Raw genomic sequence first — 24,192 nt, 5'->3', positions numbered from 1 at the left:
ACACACCACAGGGGTGCACTTATCCTCACCGACACTCAACATAAGCATTACAAGTATAACATTGATCACAAGAAAAAATACTACAATTCGCAAGCATAATGACATACGTGCAGAAAAGCGCACACAGAATCAAATGAGTGACAAACGTCTTTGGAACATTTGATCAGTTAGCTTACAAAGAGTGTAACACCCGTGTTCACATCTGAGTAATGTTATATATTTCTCGGTTGAAGATAAGTTTTTAAAATCTGGCATACATTCACACATAGCGTTCATTACATCATAACGTAAATCATCATACATGTAACAATCAATTAAGAAGTGGACCTCAGTCTCTGCTGAGTTAAAACAAAAAGGGCAAGTTCTATCCTGAAGGGGGACAGGGGGACGACTGTACCTCATTTTTTCAATGTTAATGGGGAGGCTGTCACTGCGTAAAAGTGCCAAATATTTTCTGGTGTTTCTATGGATATAATTTGATAAGACATAGGGCTCGGGCGCTAGATCCTTCTTAAGCAATCTATAGGTCCTCAGCTTATTACCATTAGGGTTATTAGCATCATTCCACAGCTCTGAAAACCAAGCAGTTTTATCCAATTGAAATCATTTTTGCTAACACAGCTAAACATTACATTATGTATCGACTTGGTGCTCTCCCAATACACATGTACAGTTTAAGAAAACATGAGAGCAATACCACTGAGGCCTAAAAAATTTACATGTATGCCAAGGTGTATGGATGCCCATGTAAATGTGGACCTGTCAATCAATGTATCTCATTCCAAAGCACATCGATCGCTGGGGGATGAAGAAATCAAGTGTATGACAGGTACGGAGATACAGGTGCGACTGCTCTCTCGGCAGGAAATATCCGTTGGCGTACGACATGGATGCGGCCTATCTGGCAGCACTTCTGTTTTTGGTGCATGTAGCGCTGGTAGAAGGTAGGTATTCACCATTTTTGACATCTATACGTTCCTTTTTTATCGGAGAAATTTGATTAAGACGTGATTTTGAAAAAAAGAGTCTTTTATTCTATGGTTTTAGCAATCGGTAAGGTAACGCGACTAAAGTGTAGCCTTTTGTTTGAGTATAGTACATTGGAGTCAAATTAAATGTCACTAATCATATATGTCGCATCACTTTAGTTGTTTTGTTTAAAGGATATGTACAGTTTATATATATATATATATATATATATATATATATATATATATATATATATATATATATATATATATATATATATATATGGGATTAAATAAGTTATAAAGCATATAAAAAACGTCTTGAAGAAATAAATTCTCAACTCAGTATTTTTAAGCTTAACAAGTTTAAAACCGACCCTTATACCGGAAACTACACACAGAGAGAGAGAGAGAGAGTAATGAACTGATTATGTGGATTTATGTTCACCTTGATTGTATTAAATATCATGATTGATCATTAAGACGAGTATTTGGTGGTACATTTGCTGAACCCAGCAATATATCTCTCTTTGTACGGATTTTTATGGATCTTTGGAATCCAGTACAAAAGAGGAATGGACATGTCTTCAGGTTCTAGAGCCAACCAAAAAGTAATAACTGATGCAAAAGTAAATTATAATATGGTTCAATATAACAACAATGTGCAGAAAGTTCAGAGAAATTTAATGTAATAATATATGTTAGTGCTTCATGAATTATCCAATATAAACTGACGTCCAAAAGAAACTTTACCAGAGTTTGAAATCATTCTTGCTCAAAAACAACAAAACATACATGCATGAAGTAAAGTGTATTGAGAAGATCAATATATCATCATAATCAACACTGAAAATGACAATCATACCACGACCGAGAATGACGTCAGAGCCCCCCAAAGTTGGTTGTGGTACAAAACTCGAGCTTTCAGAATCATGGACAATAGGCAGAGTACTTAAACAATCGCTCACGTTCAATAACAAGTCATTAGTAGCGTGTGTGAACACCAAATGCCTCAATACACGCAAACACTCTTCGACGCACAGAAAAAGTCAGTCGTCTGATGAGGTCACGTGGGATTTGACGCCATTCTTCTTAGAGGGCCAAGATTAGTTCTTGCCGGTTGGCTGGAGAGTGGTCGTTGTCGAACACGACGATCCATCAAGTTCCAGAGGTGTTCTATGGGGGACATGTCGGGTGAGCGTGCAGGCCACGGCAGGACGTTGACGTTGTTGGCTGCGAGGAAGTTAGTGACAATTCTGGCTGTATGGGCTCTAGCGTTGTCATGCTGATTAATGACATCACGTGGCTGCTGTTGGAGAATTGGTAGACCAACTGGACGAAGAATGTTATCCATGTAACGCTGAGCTGTCAAGTTTCCGTCAACGATGACCAGCGGTGTCCTCTCCTGCCCACAGATCCCTCCCCACACCATGACACTCCCTCCACCATATGGTAAGACCTCCTGCATGCAACACGCCGCTGTTCGTTCACCCTTTCGGCGGTAAACACGTTGTCTTCCATCAGCCCTAAACATACAGAATCGACTTTCGTCAGTGAACACAACCCTCTGCCAGTCACGTCGTTGCCAACGTCGTACAGTCCGTATGTCCCTTCTAAGCCTCTCCTATGGACCAATCAGATTCCACCTCCAGTATCACTTGCGTTTGCTTCACACAAAATGGTGGCGCCCAGTCAAGACGATCTGATCAATGATCAAGATCTATATTGTGATAAAACGGGTCTTACATCGCGAAATGCATCAAATCACGTGAGCACCTTGATTAAAAACATGAAAAGTTTTGGAAAATATCTGCTGACAACGAGTTGGTGGTGCACATGCTTTGCAAATCCTGCAATCAACCGAAATCTGCACGACAGTTTACGAACCGGATTTCGATTTCGGTGCGCGATTATGATTGGACTATGCAGAGACTCCAGCCGAAATGTACACTCCATAATACCAGCCTTCTTCGGCAAGGGTGGAAACTGGACTGAAATAGTCAGTTAACTCTCTTGCCTCGGGAAGATGACCAGGGCCCAGAATAAACGGTGTCCACTATTTACTGTTGTGTTGATTGTCATTTTCTGCTGATAACCATGAGTTCACGCATCTGTGCAATTCCCTTCTGTCGAACCGTCGACAGTCCCTACTGATTTCCACTACCAAAGGCTGGTGAGTCGACACAATGGCCATGAACCTACCAGACCATGGTTTTGAGTGAAGAACCATCCCGAACTTTTGACCAATTTATATTGGTTGTTGATGTAATTTTAGATTTAAATCTCTTGTGCTAAGTAAGTGATAAGATTAGTGGAGCATAAGAGAGGACATCACTTCCCATACGAAGCTGTTGTGGCGAATAAGCCCAGAGAATAAAGAATAGCATGACTGATATATGATGGATAATCGAGCTCCTGTCCACGTTAGGGGCGGTCGGGTAGCCTAGTGGTTAAAGCGTTCGCTCGTCACGCCGAAGACCCGGGTTCGATTCCCGACATAGGTACAATGTGCGAAGCCCATTTCTGGTGTTCCCCGCCGTGATATTGCTGGAATATTGCCAAAAGCTGCGTAAAACCATACTCAATCACTCCCTGTCCGCGTTAGTATCCTTGAAAAACTTTGTGAACTTCAATTAAGGTTTTCGCGTTTTCAAGAATTACTTTGCACTTCTCATAGACCCATTACGCAGGAATTCAATACATTGGCCTTTAAGCTCTTTCTGGCTGATTAAAAGATTACTAGATATTGTAATATATCTTTTGTTCCTTTCCGAACTGTTCCGGTCATATTTATGCTTCTTTATGGTATGACATTTCTTCGGTTTGAGTTGTACAAACCGTCTGACGGGAAGGCATTTTCTTTCTTTTGACATCTTTGCATTAATTGGTTAAATCTGTGTTTATTAACATACATTCCATCACATGACAAAAGTATTATTGTCGGCATTCATATTCACTAATATTGCTAAGTAAATACCAACGGTTTCCACAACACAGTTAATTAAATAATCACTTTTGCTTCTGTTGACATGTGCTTTTGTTGGCTTTTATTATGGGTATGACGGTGTTGAAATACGGCCTATTAACATTGATGACGATGACAACGTAATCCATACTATATCAAAGCCACAAAACCCTTTCCATATTCCTAAGAAATGTCTGCACAAAGCAGAGCTAAATGTACGATTCTGGGCCCACTGACCACCTTTATTTCTCATTCAGGCAGGTAAATCAGTGGAAGCTGATTGGCTATATGAGGGGAATTTGATTATTAAACGACAACAGATAATCGATATACCTGAAGCTTAAGTTACTTGTCTCAATTACTTTGTCTTGACGTTGCCAGTTTGTGCAGAATTTTCGATTTATATGGGTAAAGAAATAGATCACCAAGGAGGAGACATCTTCCCGAGGCAAGGGAGTTAACTGACTAAAAAAGTCCAGTTTTCACCCTTGCCGAACTAGGCTGGTATTATGGAGTTACATTCTGGCTTGACTAACGAGTCTATACATAGTCCAATCATAATCGCGCACCGAAATCGAAATTCGTTTCGTAAACTGTCGTGCAGATTTTGGCATGTGCACCGCCAACTCGTTGTCAGCAGATATTTTCCAAATCTACTAGTTTTTAATCAAGATGCTCACGTATTTTGATGCATTTCGTGATGTAAGACACAATATAGATCTTGATTATAGATCAGATCATCCAGACTGGGCGCCACCATTTTGGGTGAAGCAAACGCAAGTGATACGAGAGGTGGAGTCTCATTGGTCCATAGCAGAGGCTTAGAGGGGACATAACTGGTTATAGCCACTGGTGGCTCTACGATCGAGCCCAGTAATTCTAGCCCAGTTCGGCAAGGGTGGGAACTTGACTTTTAAGGTCAGTTAACTCTCTTGCCTCGGGAAGATGAGAAGGAAAGCACAAATGGAAGATGTAGACGATATTGTACACATTATTGCTTTGGAATAGTGTTTACAAGTTCTACTATTTACTCAACAAACGCGTGTTTCTTTAGGTGAACATTTGACTTGTCTTGGCATGTTCTTTGTGACGTGTGCCACCGGCGCCAACTTGTAGCATCACTGTTGGATACTGATTCATAAACGCATGCTTATGATATAGTCGGAATCGTACAATGGACTGTCAGAAGTTTTGTCTCTTTTATTTACATAAATTATTACGACTATACCAGACACTATTGATTTGCACTGTGGTTTGTCATTAAAGTACAAGACAGTATCGAGTAATTCTGCATCCTCATCTAAGTGGTCAGTAATTACAGTATCAACAAACACTTCACACCCTCACCTTTGTAACCTTGTTGAATAAAAGTGGTCTAGGTTTCACGTATATGTTGTGCATGTACAGTAAAGTACGGTTATAACGAACTCAAAGGGACTACTAAGTTTAGTTCGTTATAACCGTAGTTCGTTATAAGCATACATACACCATAACTACAGCAAATAGTCGGGACCAAAAAAGTAAGTTCGTAGTATACTGTACATTTAAAGACCTTTATAACAAATATGTAGATATTGTGCTAATGCGGATATATATAGTGTATATTCTTCTGAAGTGTTAAGATAAGCCCTGGTATAATTACGTACTTGCACCACGGCATTAAAACTATGATTTTCTTTAATGCGGAAACGTTTGTCATACGTTAAAGAAATACAGCGCATCTTTGCCCATACTCTCCGAAACATTTAGAAACCAGGTTAGAAATATACATTTATGTCCTCTTATGCCAAAGCTTAGGAATTATTTCAAATAGAAACAAACTGTATTGTCATGAAATGAAAGTCATAAATGTTTCAATCAAAATTTATAACGTTTTGTGGTAATGGTGATGTATCGATTTGGATTATACGAGTATCAGGGAATGGTGTATATTTGGTTATCTGTGTGTCTATGATAAACACCAGTCATTGATAAACAGCATCAAACAAACTCAGCTTACGACTAATATTGGCACTCGTCATAAACACATGCACCACCAAGTCAATTGTTCACTTGAAAAACACGTGTATACATGTATATGCTCTAATACTTACGAGAGGAGGTGGTCATTATTGAAATTTCCTTCACAAAATATTTTGTCAAATGGAGCTATTGGTTTTGATGTTCTTAAGATGCAGTGATCGGACTTGTTTCTGCGGCTGGCGTTTCTGGCATGAGAAGCAATATCTCGTCCATGCACTCTTTCATTGATTCATTTCACGATTGCAAATCGTACTTTAATGCATCTACCCTGACTCACTGGCATCACAACTTTATGTATATTGGGAATTCTTAAAGCTATGTATTCTGGTATCGTGAATGTGTCACACGCTGCAATAAAGTCTTTCATATATAGGCCAAGGTTAGGTTCAGTTTGCCCCGTCAAAGCTTCAGTGATCTGGTAGCGATCCTTCGGATTTACTCCGACTAAGATGAAACGAAGGTGAGCTGAGATTATATAGCGACGTGCATGCAGGAATACCCCACACAGTATACTGACTCCGAGCTGACCAGTCCTTGTTTTAGCCCCTTAATGCAAGACTGTTAACGTCATTTGGTATGACGCGACCGGGGATCGAAACCCCGACCTACCACTCTCCGGGCAGACACGCTACCACTAGACCACAGAGGCGGTCTCGTGAAACGAAGGGGTGGAGGGGTAGCCTTGTCGTTAAAGCGTTCGCTCGTCACGCCGAAGACCCGGGTACAATGTGTGAAGCACATGGTGTCCCCTGCCGTGATACTGCTGAATATTGTGGCATAAAACCACACTCACTCACGTATTCCAGTCGTATTAAAGTGATAATTGTTGATATAGTACTGTAGAACGTTTTTACTGAATAGTATTCAAATGACTAAAAGAGTATATTTTCGAACGGAAAAACGTAACTGTTCTTCAATGAGTGATGTAAATGTTATGTTATTGAAAATAACAACCTAATATTTAGCTATTCGCCAGATCAATGTTTTTTCATAACAAATGCTTTGACAAAACCCTTACTTGGTAACAGGAGACAGAGTGACATGCCCTTAAAGAGGGATGGTATAACAACTCAATTCACAATGTCAATATCGGGTGTGACCACCATTTGATATATATACATCGCTTTTTGGTTATTTTTGGACATTCATACATTCAGTGCGTAAGTTTTAGTGAATAACATCTGAGTAAATAGTGGAACTCCTCACCAATTACCTCGGATTCACACAATGTACACATCCTTTGTTCTAGTGTTATATTTTCTCCTAGTCCTGTTTCCAGTTATAGTTAGGATTACTCTTTCCGAAATACAGTAAAAGTTTAGAAATAAATTTAGGAAGAAACTAAAAATTCTCAAAGTATGGAGAATCTTTAAAGAGTCTATAACATTGCGCTCTAGGTGAAGTTTGGACATTACTTCTCCATGACTGGAAAGATGTCTACTGTTATTACAATCCAATTTTACTTGGTTTCTTAAGAAACATTAGGTAGGCCACAACGTCATATGATGTATTTATATATAGTACTCAAAGTTTGCTAAAATCATCAAACAAATATAGATTGAAATATCAAAGAATTAGGCAGATGCATGGGCAAGCTTCATTGTGTGTCAAAACAATGTCACGTTCCAAACGTCTTTGGTGTCAGCCAATGTGTGACCAGCAGGGCTTGGAATCGATATCAGAAGTTTTGATCAGCTACCCAGCTACAAGCAGTGGGAAGACATGTTTCTCCTGATTGCAGCAAGAGGAATAATGTTTAGACTTGAGTAAAGCGGCGTTAAACCCAGCTCACTCACTCACTCACCAATGTTATCTAACCAGTTTTGAAGTTTAAATTTAATGAGTTGCATGTATAAACTACAGACATATTTAATGTTAATATTAGTACTTGTAAAATGTGGTTTTAAACCGGCAGCAATTACGAAAATAACACCCGGCTTGACATCATACAAAGGTCCTCGGGTATCGGGTTTTAAAGACTGTACGTTACTGGTGCAGAGAAATAACAGATCGTTCACTACAACATTATGTTCAAGTTATAACATTTCTGTTTTGTTTTATTATACCAAGACTTCAGCTTTATCGGATGGGTTATGAGTAAGTCTGAACCATTGGTCGACAACCTGAGAATCCATGCCATGCACACATGATGACATACTTTCAGACCTGGTTCACGTTGTAACCATCCGATCCCATTCTATTTCTAGTCAGTTATAATGTCATAGATATCGCTAAAAATATAAAATAGTATCCAACCTTTATTTTATGGTAGTAAAAGGCATTATATTGTCAACATCGTGGTATACAACGACAGACACAACACTGTACCGTACACAACAGCTGGTCGTGGTATTCAAAGTGTATATCAACAGCACTGTACCGTACACACAGGTCGGTGGTGGTATTCAAAGTGTATATCAACAGCACTGTATCGTACATACAGGTCGCTGGTGGTATTCAAAGTGTATATCAACAGTACTGTACCGTACAAACAGATCGGTCGTGGTATTCAAAGTGTATATCAACAGCACTGTACCGTACATACAGGTCGGTGGTGGTATTCAAAGTGTATATCAACAGCACTGTACCGTACATACAGGTCGCTGGTGGTATTCAAAGTGTATATCAACAGTACTGTACCGTACAAACAGATCGGTCGTGGTATTCAAAGTGTATATCAACAGCACTGTACCGTACATACAGGTCGGTGGTGGTATTCAAAGTGTATATCAACAGCACTGTACCGTACATACAGGTCGGTCGTGGTATTCAAAGTGTATATCAACAGCACTGTACCGTACACATAAGCTGGTTGTGGTATTCAAAGTGTATATCAACAGCACTATACCGTACATACAGGTCGGTGGTGGTATTCAAAGTGTATATCAACAGCACTGTACCGTACATACAGGTCGGTCGTGGTATTCAAAGTGTATATCAACAGCACTGTACCGTACATACAGGTCGCTTGTGGTATTCAAAGTGTATATCAACAGCACTGTACCGTACATACAGGTCGGTGGTGGTATTCAAAGTGGATATCAACAGCGCTGTACCGTACATACAGGTCGGTCGTGGTATTCAAAGTGTATATCAACAGCACTGTACCGTACATACAGGTCGCTTGTGGTATTCAAAGTGTATATCAACAGCACTGTACCGTACATACAGGTCGGTGGTGGTATTCAAAGTGGATATCAACAGCGCTGTACCGTACATACAGGTCTGTGGTGGTATTCGAAGTGTATATCAACAGTACTGTATCGTACATACAAGTCGGTGGTGGTATTCAGAGTGTATATCAACAGCACTGTACCGTACACATAAGCTGGTTGTGGTATTCACAGCAGATATATCAACAGCACTGTACCGTACACATAAGCTGGTTGTGGTATTCACGGCGTATATAAACAGCACTGTACCATACACATAAGCTGGTTGTGGTATTCACGGCGTATATAAACAGCACTGTACCGTACACATACGTCGGTCGCGGAATTCAAAGTGTATATCACCATCACTTTACTGTACATATAAGTCGGTCGTGGTACTTATAGCGTATATCAACAGCACTGTACCGTACACATACGTCGGTCGTGGTATTCACAGCAGATATATCAACAGCACTGTACCGTACACATAAATCGGTCGTGGTATTTACAACATATATATAAACAGCACTGTACCGTACTGTTGTTTGTTGAGATGCGCTCCCAACATTCTGACAGACATCTACATACACACGTTTTTTTAGATGCGCTCCCAGCATTCTGACAGACATCAACATGCAGACATGTTTGTTGAGATGCGCTCCAAACATAACAGACATCGACATTCAGACGCTACGTCTACGTCATGGATGTTTTAGACGATTGACCATCCAACAAGTTGGCAGACATCTACAACCTAAGTAATTCCAATATCAATTATTTCGTCCTGAATCGTTTGCAAGTAATATATATTAAGTTACTATTTACAATACAAAGTTCTTTTCCAGGCTGCTTTATCCATATGTAGCATTTGTTCAAATACACCGTCAATCAACGACTGATATTTAAACGAGACACCATTTTGCAAATAATATGTGGATCGATGGCATAAACAATGTCATACATCGGCGGAACAGTTATGTCCCAATACTGACTGATCATACTGATAAGTAGTTGTGCAAGGTCACTTTATTCCAGTTGTTTAAGTCCTCCTTTCTTTATTACATAGAACGACAATTAGAGAATCAGTTGGTTCGTGAAGTTGCTCGTTTTCCGCTTAAGTTGTTTATCAATTCTGCAGTTTGAATTTTCCTTATACAAAACTGACTATTGCTTGAGTTGTTCCTATTGATTTCCACTATTTGCACTATTCCACTAATAGTATTGGCAATTCTGTTGGACTTAATCCTCCTCTGGCTGGGGATAGGTTTACAAGCATGGTCAGTCATTGTAGGTGCATTGTACGTATTTCTATTAGGGTAATGTGAAGTATTGATCTCAACTATCATTCGACTGTATCAACAATTACTACACATCCGCATCTTTGTGGCCATGTTGAATTATAGCGGTTTAGAGTTTCACAGTCATACATATATTGTGTTCGTGCATTAACTTCTCCATTTTCTAAACAAACATGCCCATATTGTCCTGATGTGGATACATAAAGGGTATCATCTTCCCAGGCGGTAAGATGAGTTCTGGCATAGTTACCACTTCCCCGGGGGTATTTACACACTGGCTAAATGTCATGTCGTACGACGTATGTTAACCACATAGTTGGTTTGTATTATCCTACTGATCAATAACACATGTAGAGGCCTGTTATCTAACCTGATTTATTATTTGTGTTTCATTAAAAATATATCCCGCACGTCAGAGTGAATGAATGAGTGATTGAGTGAGTTGAACGCTCACGTTACACCACTTCTTGATGGAGAATAGCATGAAGGGATACATGTAAATAAGTAGACTAACACAAAGGTGAAAGCCACGAGCATGAGTATGGCGCAGACAAACCAAATAACTCTATATTTAAATCTTGTATTCGAATCGAGCTCGTTGTGTTGAGAAGGACATCAACCCTACAGAGTCCTCAGCTTGGATGAAGTTGGCTGGCCTGAAAAGTGAAACGGAAGGATTTCTGTTTGCTGCTCAGGACCAGTCACTTCCCACTTGAAACCGTGTATTACATCAAAATGTAAATATGAAATTTAGATTATGCAGTGATTTTAATGAAACTGTCGAACACATTACCAGTGGCACAAACACAGTATCTTAAGCGACATAATGGGGTGGCTCGATCCTTTTATTACCGTCTTCGCCAGGCTTGTGGCTTCGACTCAGAGGTCAATCAATTGCACGACTCAGAATATGCAGAGGGCGTCACGGAAAAAAATGATAATCATAAAGGTCTTTGGAATAGGCCGGCATACAGCCCCAGACGGATCCAGGCCAACAAACCTGACTTTTTCTATTGTGATAACTCCAATGAAACCGTCTATGTCACTTTTGACACTAATTCAGGAAACACATGGCAAATATGCGGACCTCGCTTACGAAATGTCATGCTTGCATCCAAAGTACTAAGTTGTTCGATTCCCAATTGTTCTACGGGTACCTTAGGTTTGGTACCTCCAAATCTATTGACTCACATTGGGAGAGTACCCCGGTTTCCCTTTAAAGGCTGCTGCATATTCAAAAGCTTTCTTCAGTGATTGATGATGTCCGCAAAGACCTTGATTCGTTGGCCTTCCTGCTGTAGTCGTGCCCTGATTCGATGATTCCATTCGAAGCTCAAAATCGCCTCGACAATGAGTCTTGCTTTGTCACATCCATACCTGTGCTTGTGATCTTAGGTCTCACTCCAGCTCAACAAAGATCTAATGACATCGGGTCACGCCAGAACGACCTTTCATCCAACCGATCAGAGCGTCGCTTACCAGATCGGGAGAGTGACTGTCGGAATGTGCTTTCAATTCATGCAACCTCGAAAAGGTTAACACGGTGTATTCCGAACGACATTTACGGAGTGCACGACAGATTCCGTCAAAATCATCGTCTTTCTCTCTCTTCAATTGGATAAAAATTTGAAACGGAAGAAACTTCCCATAACCCGTGGGAACTATTGCCATACAATCCCGGATTTGTTCTTTTGGTTATTTAAATAAAATCAATCGAGAACAAAAAATGTGTATCCTGGAAATGAAGTCGCCTGTTAGAAACTTGTTGCCCTAAAGTTCGAGAAAACTGCTTTCTGATTGGCTAATGTCGACTTCTTGTAAGTCATTTCATTGGTCGGTCAAAGTTCGTGAAAGGTAGTTATGGGTGAAAATCTGAGACCTACGCAACTTTCGCTTTTTTACCTCAATTAAATTTGTCTTTGACAATGGCAGAACCATCTTACAGGTAAAAGTTAAAAACAAAATCCCCCACTAGTAAATAAAAATAAGTCCAGCCCAGTCCACTTCAACTGACAAGCATTTTAATCGAAAAGGGCAGGTTAGGTTCGACGAAAGGCAGTATTGAAAAGCTCTTCCCAGGTCCCAATAAAGAATTGTTCAAAAGCTTAAATTCCATGTGTTTATACGGTCGGAAAAGCGTGAAAAAATAAAGAGAGAAACTTATCATTAATGAATATGAAAGAAGGTGATCAGAAAATGATTATAGCATGTTAAATTTTGATACATATATAAAGATAAGAAAGATAAAGAGACATTTATCCTCCAGTGGCCCATGACAACTATTGGCAAACGACAGTGTACGCCATTATGGAAATAGTTCTATATGCAATATTCAAAAGAGAAATACCCGTTCAAAACATTTCTGGCAATATGTTGTTTACAGTCTGAGCTGCATAAGAAATGACAAAATCACAAACATAGAGGGATTCTTGAATCTAAATTAGAAGTACCCCTGTCAAATGAATGAATGCACCATTGACAATAAAACACAATCACCTTTATGCAAAATATGAATATCTCCATACTTGTAAGTGTTAATTCTGCAGTGACGAACTGGAGACATTTGATCATCCCTTCTATGATTCTCATAAAGTTATAAATTTAATTATTCATCTTCAAACTTGGTATAACACACAAATACTAGTGTATAGGTTATAAAGCAGTCTATTTTACTTGGAGTCCCGGAACAGAGCATTCAACGTAATCACTTATTAAAAAGGATCACATATATATGCAAATATAAGGAAACTAACTTGAACATCAATGAAGATGATAAGACACAATAACAACATATCCACCTTCATACAAAGGTGAGATATCGCATCATTCAAAACACTTGGTCTGGTACTGCTACATATACAGAAACACACACTGTCCATCTCCCTCTCCGATTCCCATTGTCATTTATCTCTATCGAATAGTATCGCCTACGTCTATTCCAAATGATTTCAGTGCCCTATTACACCCGCGTCACGAAAAGACGTATGGGCTACAATGTAAATCGTGATTAACGCCGCACTCAGCAATATTCCAGCTATATGATGGCGGTATGTAAATAATCGAGTCCGGACCTGACAATCCAGTGATTGACATCATGAGCATCGATCCACGCAATTGGGAAACGATGACATGCATCAACCAAGTCAGCGAGCCAGACCATCAGATCGTGTTAGTCGCCTCTTACGACAAGCATAGTCACCTTTAACGGCAAGCATGGGTTGTTGAAGACCTATTCTACCCCGGATCTTCACGGGTCTTTCTTAGAAGAAGTAGTAGTAGTAGTAGTAGTAGTAGTAGTAGTAGTAGTAACAGTCGTAGTTGGAGCACTGAGCCCCCTTAGTAGTAGTGAGGCCCCTTTGATGCATTTTAATTTTAATCTGCAAACATATGAGTGAGTGAGTGAGCGTGTGTGTCTGGTTGTACGACGCTTTTAGCAATAATTCAGCAATATGACGATATATATGTAATTCGACCGTCACTCCAATAATTTATTCGCCTTATGGCAACCTCAAATTATCCGAATTTAAAATCTGTTATGTTATCTACCAGGAGATAATATATTCAATGCCAATGTCATCAGACATGTTCAATGTGTATTACAATGGCTACACAGCCTACCCGTAAACGGACATCCTTGTACATCATATATTCGAGGCGCGCTCTCTAGAACGAGTGAAAAACGAAGCCAACCCGAACATTAAAACGCTTTTCTCCCACAATCCATACTGATAGGCAAATCTGAAAAGATAAACACATGTGAGTTTTATTTGTGACAGAACAGATTATTTGCAGAAAAGAAAAAAACAAACACTTCAAAGTATATACGTGCAGTCTGGAAGGTACCGACGTTTACTACAATATCTCTGTTCGTCACAGGTGGAACGAGCATTCATTGAAACAGCCATCTGAAAGGGATCACGGGAATCACGCACGTTGAGACGCCCAACGCTAACACCGTATTCGTGCGTGCGTGATTCCCGTGCAACCTTTCGAGTTGAGTTGATTGGTTCAACTGTGTCATATGGCCCTGTGACGCAGGGGTAGCATTATGCAGGTGGCTGTTTCAATGAATGCTCGTTCCACCCGTGACGAACAGGTCTGGTTGTTGATGAAATATAGTGATAGCTAAATGGACAGACTTTTTATTCATGCACCGATTGTCTTTAAATGTAATATCCAGTTATGTAGGACTGTTTAATAATCACATACCAACTTTGACTGGAGTAGGTCCAATAGTTTTTCAGATATTATAGTAAACGTTGGTACCTTAAATTACCTTCCAGACTATACACTGCCGTTTCAACAAGCGAGAGAGACGAGAATTGAATTACCCTCTATTTTATACCCACCAGGGCCCTCTCCCGAGTAGGGGGCACGGGTGGCCCAGTCGTCTAAGGCGCCGCAATTCGCTGTGTAGAGTTGCGTCCCTTGGGCTCGCCAGAAACCTATGATTGTGGGTTCGAATCCCGGTTCGCCCCGATAATGTTTCTAGGTTTGTCAGCACCATACCCGTGTTCGTGGGTTTCACCGAAGTGGTAAACGTCTGACACCTGTATCACTTCGGGCTTTCCTCCCACATTAAGCTGACACGCCGTGATATGACTGGAATACTGTTAAAAGCGGCGCTAAACCCAACTCACTCACTCACTCACTCTCCCGAGTAGAGCAGTTACCTCCCTTGCTAACTGCTTGCCACAATGTACCCACTATTTCATACTTCTTTCATACCACTATTTCATACTATAGACAGCCTTCTTTGGCGTTCTCACTTCTCCATGTACCGTGTCCTTTGAACATGTGATCTGGAACACCGTTGTTAGTTGTAGCGATATCACACCACTTGGTTAGCTATGCAGACAGAACGTGTTTATGTTAGGCAGAAATAGGTGAAAGAATCGATGATCAATTCTCTGAGACGAGAATAAGACAGAGGGATATGTTCTTTTCTGAGAACATAACCGGAAAGTGTTCAGGTTAATTTCTAAAATAAATTCATTGGAAACTGGAAAGTATTGCAGCCGATTATAGATATTGCTCCAAACATGCCACGTGACACAACTTGGATTTTGTCCTGCCGATGACGAGCCAAGCGCCATCTCTATAAACATCGGTGTTTGGTCGTTCATTGAATACATCCATACGCTTATCATACAAAATGATATCAGATCTTGCAATGTGAAGAAGTTCAGCTGATCTTAAACCCCCCCACAAAAAACCGACATAAGCTAGTAAGCACATTGAAACACTTCTTAGGTCAACCAGTGTAGACTGCAGCATTCTAGCCTCGTACAATATATCAAGTAAAGCTACTGTAATAGACTTTCTATCTAGCAGATTTGCGAATTTTCGCTTAGCAGCCTCCAGAAGATTCCTGACCAAACTATTCTCTCATGGACTTGGAGGACCAACACACGCATGAGCATGGCGAATGTTATAGAATGATGTTTAAACCAACACATTGTCTATTCTGAACATCAGACGATATATATACTACTCAAAATTTGATAAGGATCGTAGATATTTTTCTGAATAAAAGAACAAAATAACTGCATAACTGGCAATATTGTGTTCAAGTGAAATCAAAAACGTCTCCAACACACTTGCACGTGCATTTCATGCCATGGGAAATGCGTTTCACATCACAGTTCATGCTTTTGCTACCATTGCACGATTTCCAATCAGGCAACGGTGTCTGATTCATTCTGAAACTTTAAACTCAATTGAGTGTTTACACTACGTTTATCTACGCAATGCCCCCTCAACGTGTACGGCGTCGCCTGACGACAGAACAACTGGGCAGATGTATTGGAATGCTTGATGCTGGCTATTCACAACGTGACGTTGCCAATGCACTAAACGTCAGCCAGAGCGTTGTAAGCAGGGCCTGGTCCCGACAGCAAAATTTTGGTACAGCAGCACACCGACATGGGGGTGGTCGTCAGAGGTCGACAACCCAACGCCAAGATCATTTTGTGGCTCTTCAGGCACGACGTCATCCCTTCTGGACAGCAACCAGCCTACGTTACGACCTCCTGAACGCCTCGGGGGTGAATGTGTCCACTCAGACGATACGGAATCGTCTTCACAATGCAGGTCTCTGCTCGAGAAGGGCATGTGTCCGAATCCCCCTGACTGTTCGACTCCGGCGGGAGCGATTGGAATGGGCTGAAGATCATGTCACTTGGACACGGAACGATTGGGTTCCAGTTCTGTTCACCGATGAGTCCAGGTATTGTTTGGACTTTACAGACAGGAGGCAGCGGGTGTGGCGACGACAACTTGAACTTTTCCATGATGCCAACATCAGTGAACATGACCGTTATGGTGGTGGTTCCATCATGGTCTGGGGTGGAATCAACAGAGATGGAAGGACAGATCTTCATGTCCTGGAGAGAGGAACAATGACGGGGGTGAGGTACCGGGATGAGATCCTCGATGTGTACGTCAGACCCTACGCTGGTGCTGTTGGCCCTGAGTTCATCCTGATGGATGATAACGCCCGTCCTCATCGCGCCAGGGTGGTTGAGCAGTACCTTGAGCAGGAGACAATTGTCCGCATGGATTGGCCAGCGCGCTCGCCGGACTTGAACACGATTGAGCATGTCTGGAACATGCTGCAGGTTGCCTTTTCACGCCGTAGAGCACAACCCACGACTTTGGCAGAGCTCGGACATGCCCTCGTGGAAGAGTGGAACAACCTTCCCATTGGGAACATCCGGGTGCTTATTGACAGCATATCTCGACGTTGTCAGGCCGTCATTGATGCAAGGGGAGGTCATACTCGATATTGACACTTCATCGACTAAGTGTAATGATGGACTATCCCTCATAACTGTGTAATTCTTTCTCTTGTTTGCTGTTAACATTTGTTAATGAAATGCCTTTTGGTGTTTGCAGATTTCAAACATTCCATATTGATACAAGTTCATGCCGTTCATGAATTTTCATTCATAACATGATTCAACACGTTTCTGAGTCAGAGTCATGTCTTTTGTTATGTTTGTGGTAACTTACACACATATCACCTAGTGATCCTTATCAAATTTTGAGTAGTATATAATGCACAGTGCAAAGGGGACAATGGCAATTTCTCAGACATGAACATGATTGTGCCCACCGTTTCCATGCTGCGAAACCGTAACGGTATTTCCTAGTTGTGTGTCCCCCCGCCGTGATATTGCTGGAATATTGCTAAAAGCGGCGTAAAACCAAACTCACTCACTCTTAGTTGTGGAATCTGCTCTGGAGTCAGTCAACAACTTGGGCAATGCAGCAGCTGAATTACGAACACCACTTGGTAAACCTCGATGTCATCTCCGCGGGCACAGACAAACCACGCGTATAACCAAAACATAAATGATCAGAATCTTCTGTAATGAACACGAAGATCTAACATATCAAAATGCAAATTATGTTCACTGAATAATCCTCCCTTCACTCTGTTCTAGGCAAATACATCCACTCTGTAACCAGTGGAATAAACATAGGATTAGCCATCGAGGGTTCCTGAGTTGAAATTGTATTGAATCTTATTTCCCTCCCTGGAGCATGAATATTTCAGAATCGTCTTTCAGTCTCTTAAGATCCTTGGCTGTCTGAATAATGCAATCTCTCAAAGGATAAATCCTGTTAATCACCGAAACCTCAATCTCTTCACGGTTGGAGTTCTGTTTCTCTAAAATAGCGCTTCCCCGTGGTTGTATAGCACTGATCCATTGCAGGTATATACGTGCACTGCCGAGTCGACAAGCGAGAGAGACGAAATGTACATTTTAAAAAGTATCCTCCTGTTTATACCTATCAGGGCCCTCAACCGGGTAGAGTAGTTACCCCTCTTGCTCACTGCTTACCACTTTTATACATCATGTTCCTGAAAATACCCCATAAGACACTTAATCGTAACCCTGAAATAATACCAGCCTTTCAGCCTTTTAGAACTCGTACTCCATCTCGTACTCGTATTTCCATCCCCGCATTGATAAAGCGTCCTCTCATATGAAATTAACCTCATTGCAAATTCTCAACTGATGGCGAGGACTTCAGTGCATATAACATTCAGTTCATTCCCCTTTCAACTGGTGAGCAGCATTGCGTTATTTTACATGGTGCAAGGCAATGCGTTGTAATTCTGTTTGTTTTGGCAGGTTGTGGCGGCACCTACTCCGGAAGTAGCGGCGATATCTTCTCCCCTAGCTACCCTAACGACTATGGGGTCAGTCTTTCCTGCACGTACAACATTGTGCCGTCCGCCCCAGGGTCTCTGCAACTGGTGTTCGTGGACTTTGAGACAGAAGGTGGCTATGACTACGTGCGCGTAAGCCAACGATTTATTCCAAAATTCCTGCTTTCTTTCCCTATCTTTTACAGAATACCTACATGAATACTTATCTTAATCCAGCGAGTCTATGTAGAGGCGAGGAGGACTGGTTCCATTTACCAAGTGTATGGGCCTGCCAATGTGATAGTTTTGGAATATGCCTAAAACCTAACCCTCTAACACAAGGGTGTACCATGTTGTCCATATAATATGGAAGAGGTGAGGTAAAATGGGTTTCAACGTCATGTTCAAGACTATAGCACTGATATAGGGATGTGCAAGCGTCCGTGTGTGTGTGTGTGTGTGTGTGTGTGTGTGTGTGTGTGTGCTTTTGTACTAGTCTGGACTAATGCAGTTTTCTTAGTGCTAGCCCACTAAGATACCATGTACGAGTTTAACATGGATGCCCCACCTAGAAACAGTATACTGTCTCCGAGTCGACTTTTATTCCCTTAAGCGCCAGGCAAGGTAATAACAAGTACCCTCTTTTATCGTATACTCAACAACAAAAGTTCCTGTGACACCAATATTTTAGTGTATTTTTCAAACAAGTAAAGTTTGGTTTTCAATATTGTAGTACATGTATGGAATCAAGTCACCAAAACGCAACTGCTACAGAAAAGCATGCATTCCTTGCAAAAGTTGAATTGTATGCAAGCCCCATGCATTTCACTACCCAAGAATGGGTATAAAAACATGTGCGTTATCGGGATTCCATATACATTGTTTAGAATCGTGCTGACAACAACCACTCAGAAAAACAACAAAATTACGCAATTATTCAACATTACGAAATGCCACGCCTGTCCGAAAATGAGCGTCTGCGAGCCATTGGTATGCTTGAAGCAGGGTCGAGTCAACGTGATGTTGCAAGACAATTTAACGTCCACAGAAACACCACTTGGTGTTTATGGCAACGTTGGGAACAGACGAATGCAGTCAGAGACCATCCTCGGAGTGGCTGGCCACACGTAACCAATAATCGACAAGACAACTGGAATCGAACAACACACCTACGAAATCGATTCCAGCCAGCAACAGTGACTGCAAGAAGCATCCCTGGCCTTCGACATATATCTTCACAAACCGTGCGTCGTCGCCTCAGATGTACAGGGATTGTCGCTAGAAGACCCGCCAGACGTCCCGTTTTGGCAGGAATCCACCGTCAAGCACGTCTTCAGTGGTGCAGACAGCGTCTACGCTAGACGGCCATGCAGTGGGGACAAGTTCTATTCACTGACGAGTCTCGTTTTCACCTCAGCCACAGCGATGGACGGATTCGAGTGTACCGACGTCGAGGTGAACGTTACGTCAATCATTGTGTCATGGAAGAAGATCGGTTCGTTGGCGGCAGCGTTATGGTATGGGGTGGGATTACAAGACAGAGGACCCGTTTGATAGTGGTAGAGGGAAATCTCAATGGACAGCGCTACCGCGACAAGATCGTCGGCCCTGTTGTTCTGCCGTTTTTGCGTCGTCATGGCCCAGGCATTACCTTTCAACATGATAACGACCGGCCTCATATTGCTCGATTTGTTCAGGATTCTCTTCAACAAAACAACGTGAATGTCACCCCTGGCCGGCTCGCTCCCCTGATCTCTCACCAATCGAGTACATGTGGGATGAGATGGATCGGCGTCAACCACGTGTTCCACAGACACTCCAGGAACTTCGAAACACGCTCCAGCAGATATGGACAGATATCCCACAGGACTGTGCGACGCCTGGTCCATTCCATGAGACGAAGATGTGTTGCTTGCATCGCAACCAGAGGTGGACACACACGCTATTGATTTGTAAATTGGCATTTTGGCATGTTCATGTTTTCTATCCACTAGACCACTCATACGGTCTTAATAAATAACGCATAAAGTCTTTACACTTAATTGCGGCCCTTGGCCATTCGTACCACTTTAATAAAGACATGACCTGAACTCACGAACTGATACGCGTCCAAGAAGACAAAGTGAGGTAAGACTGCCAACTGGCCCCAGTGTAGTCTCTCTCTAAGAACCAGGGGTGGCCCAGTCGTCTGATGCGTCGCAATTGGCAGTGCAGAGTTACGCCCCATAGCCGTGCCAGAAACCTTGTGTTCTCGTCCCAGATTCGCCCTGATAATGTGTCTTGGTTTGTAAGCTCGTGGATTTCACCAAAGTGGTAAACGTATACGACCTGCATCACTTCAGGGTTTCCGGACTGTAACATGACGAAGATACAGCCAAACTCTCAAGTCCCTCTTTAACTATCCAATTCTTTCTCTCTTGTGGGTTTACAACTCTTCTGATGTCCAAATAGCGAGTCTGACGGGGTCGCGGAGCGGTGCGGTAATGCAAACATCAAGCAGCTACAAGGTTGTTTTTACCACTGACAATTGGACCGTAAGACGTGGATTCAAGGCCACCTGGGCAGGTAAATGGACTCAGTCAGGTATGAGTGAATGAGTTTGGACAGCGTCTGTACTCTACATGCTTGCACACACCACGCTCCACCATCGCCCATATATGCGGTGCAGGGGTAACGCGTGTCTATTGTGATGCAGCTAAAGAAATGGGGCTGTGTATAAAACACGGCAGTTAAATGAGCCCTACTCCGTGTATGAATCTTTTGGGAACCCTACCATTACAATGTATGGAGCCGATGATCGCAGGGCTGTGGTCCATGTTACACACGTTATATCATGCGAGAAACATGTCCGTTTCTGCGATGTGAACGATGCCGAACTTAGCAATATTCTAGCTATATGACGGCGGTCTGTAAATAATCGAGTCGGGATCAGACAATCCAGTGAGCATCGATCCACGCATACGATGACATGCATCAACCAAGTCAGCGAGCCTGACCACACGCGTTAGTCGCTTCTTACGACAAATATAATTGCCTCTCACGACAAGCGTGGGTTGCTGAAGACCTATCCCGGATCTTCACGGGTCATAATCGAGTCTGACCAGACAACCCAGTGATTGATATCATGAGCATCTATCCACGCAACTGGGATACGATGACATGCATCAACCAATTCAGCGAGCGTGACCACCCGACCACGTTAGTCGCCTCTTACGACAAGTATGGGTTTCTGACGACCAAATCTAACCCGGATATTCATAGCCAAGGAGACTGTAACGTGGTTTGCTGCAGTGAGCAGCATTGAATAGGGACACCGGTAGTTGACAGTGGGAGTACGAGGACACACCAGATCAGGCAAAATACGATAGGGAGCTCATTCAATTACTGTTTCCTTCATACCGACTGCATGATCTGGCCTTATATTGACATGTGCATCCTCAGTTCTTTATGTGTATCCACAACATTCCTACATCCCCTTTGGAAACATAGGTTCACCATGACCGTCAAATCATGAACATTGTGCGAACCGTATCATTGTTTGACATTGTGTCAATCAAGAACAGACGAACTCATAGCTGTGACACATGATGCACACGTTGTCAAGGGAAACATTACCATTTATGCAACGTAATCTGGGTCCTCATTGTTCAGAGCCACCAGACCAACGTAGAGACCTCCAAGTCCGTCTTCCTCACGCCGACGGCGCTATCCTGCTTTTTATCAACAGATTGTGGTACTGGTACTGTACGACCCTTCCTCTGGTTCCCAACGGGATGACTTGTGTTTAATTTCTATGTATGAGCGATTGAGAACACAACGGCAATAACAGCATTCGCTGAGACTGTTACATTATTTATGTACATGGAGGGTAGTGTCTTGGTTCAGAGTGAATAATATTCTCAGATGTTTACGCTTGTTTTGTTTCAGCTTCACCATCATCAAGCGTTGATCCAGGGTATGGCTTATACACTTCGTGCCCTTTTGACATCGGCTTCACACTGGTCAACACGACCATCACAAAGGTCAAGGTCCTAGAACAGTTGCTCGTTGTTCTGAGTCCTCGTTGCCGAACACTATGTATTCTCCTCGCTGCTTGCACTCACTACACGCATGAAGACACTGGAGTGTGTAAACTATACAAGCATGACGCCACAGCCAGTGTTGACTTCGAGAACATTTGGATGAAGAACTAACAAAAGTCAAGAGTGTTTGTGGTTTGTAGTTGTGCAGAAAGAGCTTATACTTTTAATCGAAGTTAGCTTTGAGAGCCGGTACGAGGACTGTTATTTAATTTTAGTCCTTACGAATGATTGGGACCTTCACAATCGAATCAGATATACGTAATTTCTGACTTGCATTTGATTTGACTTTGCGTGTGTTTGTGACGGCTGCAACCGATCGGTCAGGATACGCTCACCTTTTTTGTACAATCGACTCAGCTTTCATCAGAGATTTCTTATGATTATGGAGAGAGTTTTGACAAAGGGATTTCCATGTGAAAGGAATGAATCTGCGAAGAATATGGTGTATAATACAGAGATCAGTGTTTGGGGCTGATCTCAACCTATCAGCCTGTCCTAGATTCCATGCTTCTAACACTTTACCTACACTATGGAATAGTCATTTTTAGTGCAGGAATGATACTCTTCAGCGTTGTATACCCTTTTCGCGGACATCTGGTGTCATCACTGATTTTTATAAACATTTCGCTACTACCTGCTATCGTCTAATGGAATCTGTTGCGGCAGATGGGTGTTCTAAATTGTTGTTCTCTGGCGTTGAAGTTGGTGTTGGCATTGAAGTTGGCGTTGGTGTTGGCGTTGGCGTTGGCGTTGGCGTTGGCGTTATATATCTCGGCGGTCGAATATTTATAGATCGCCGTCATATAGCTGGAGTATTGCTCAGTGCTGCGTTAAAACAAATCTTTCTTTCAAACAATAAAATGTTATCTTTGCTTCCCTTGTGTCTAGTTTGTATTTGCAGTACAAATAAACGATCTATCAATCTGTCGCCCATCAGTACTGAGGATAGATGAGGATCTGTTTCTGCAGATAACCGAGAGATTATTCTCTGACGTTATATATCGTATCTTAGGACCAACAACGTTTACAGGTTTCACAACCCTTAGTTTACACTACATACACCCTGTGCACAGAAAAGAACCCACTCGTCCGATGGCAGATTGCCAAATGGTGGAAACACGAATATGTACATACACCCAAACACATGTGTCAAAACTTGTGGTGTCACCCTGGGCAAGTGAACAAAATGTGCCTGTGTTCACCCAGCACGCGATATGTGAGGTGGATGTGAAAACCCTCTAGCGCCCGCAGGCAGCTTGGGTTGTATACTCCTCAGGGAGTTAAGAATGATAACTGGAATGCAAACGGATCCAGTGGTCGGGGAACAAAACAGTTACTCTAATATCAAACGCCATATAATTAGAGTGAGTGAGTGAGTTGGGTTTAACGCCGCTTTTAACAGTATTCCAGTTATATCACGGCGTGTCAGCTTAATGTGGGAGGAAAGCCCGAAGTGATGCAGGTGTCAGACGTTTACCATTTCGGTGAAACCCACGAGCACGGGTATGGTGCTGACAAACCTAGAAACATAATCGGGGCGAACC

General features: G+C 42.0%; 1 protein-coding gene across 1 annotated transcript; it reads left to right on the top strand.

Annotated features, from left to right (window-relative positions):
- The first annotated feature begins 870 nt into the window (after nucleotides 1-870).
- On the top strand, nucleotides 871-22,601 carry LOC139454113 (kremen protein 1-like). The gene is made up of 3 exons (XM_071235632.1): nucleotides 871-944; nucleotides 18,550-18,719; nucleotides 22,494-22,601. The coding sequence occupies exons 1-3, from the start codon at nucleotides 887-889 to the stop codon at nucleotides 22,599-22,601; spliced, it is 336 nt and encodes a 111-aa protein (XP_071091733.1). The 5' UTR covers nucleotides 871-886.
- The last annotated feature ends 1,591 nt before the right edge of the window (nucleotides 22,602-24,192 follow it).

Source organism: Haliotis cracherodii, unplaced genomic scaffold (genome assembly GCF_022045235.1).
Source record: "Haliotis cracherodii isolate W230 unplaced genomic scaffold, xgHalCrac1.p SCAF_1, whole genome shotgun sequence".
Lineage (NCBI taxonomy): Eukaryota > Metazoa > Mollusca > Gastropoda > Lepetellida > Haliotidae > Haliotis > Haliotis cracherodii.
This window is presented reverse-complemented; position numbering and strand designations above follow the sequence as displayed.

Excerpts from the sequence above, each read along its gene's own strand:
- LOC139454113 (XM_071235632.1), top strand. The coding sequence starts at position 887 with ATGGATGCGGCCTATCTGGCAGCACTTCTGTTTTTGGTGCATGTAGCG. Across the intron at positions 945-18,549 it reads GCATGTAGCGCTGGTAGAAG|GTTGTGGCGGCACCTACTCC; the intron begins GTAGGTATTCAC and ends TTGTTTTGGCAG. Across the intron at positions 18,720-22,493 it reads GTGGCTATGACTACGTGCGC|CTTCACCATCATCAAGCGTT; the intron begins GTAAGCCAACGA and ends GTTTTGTTTCAG.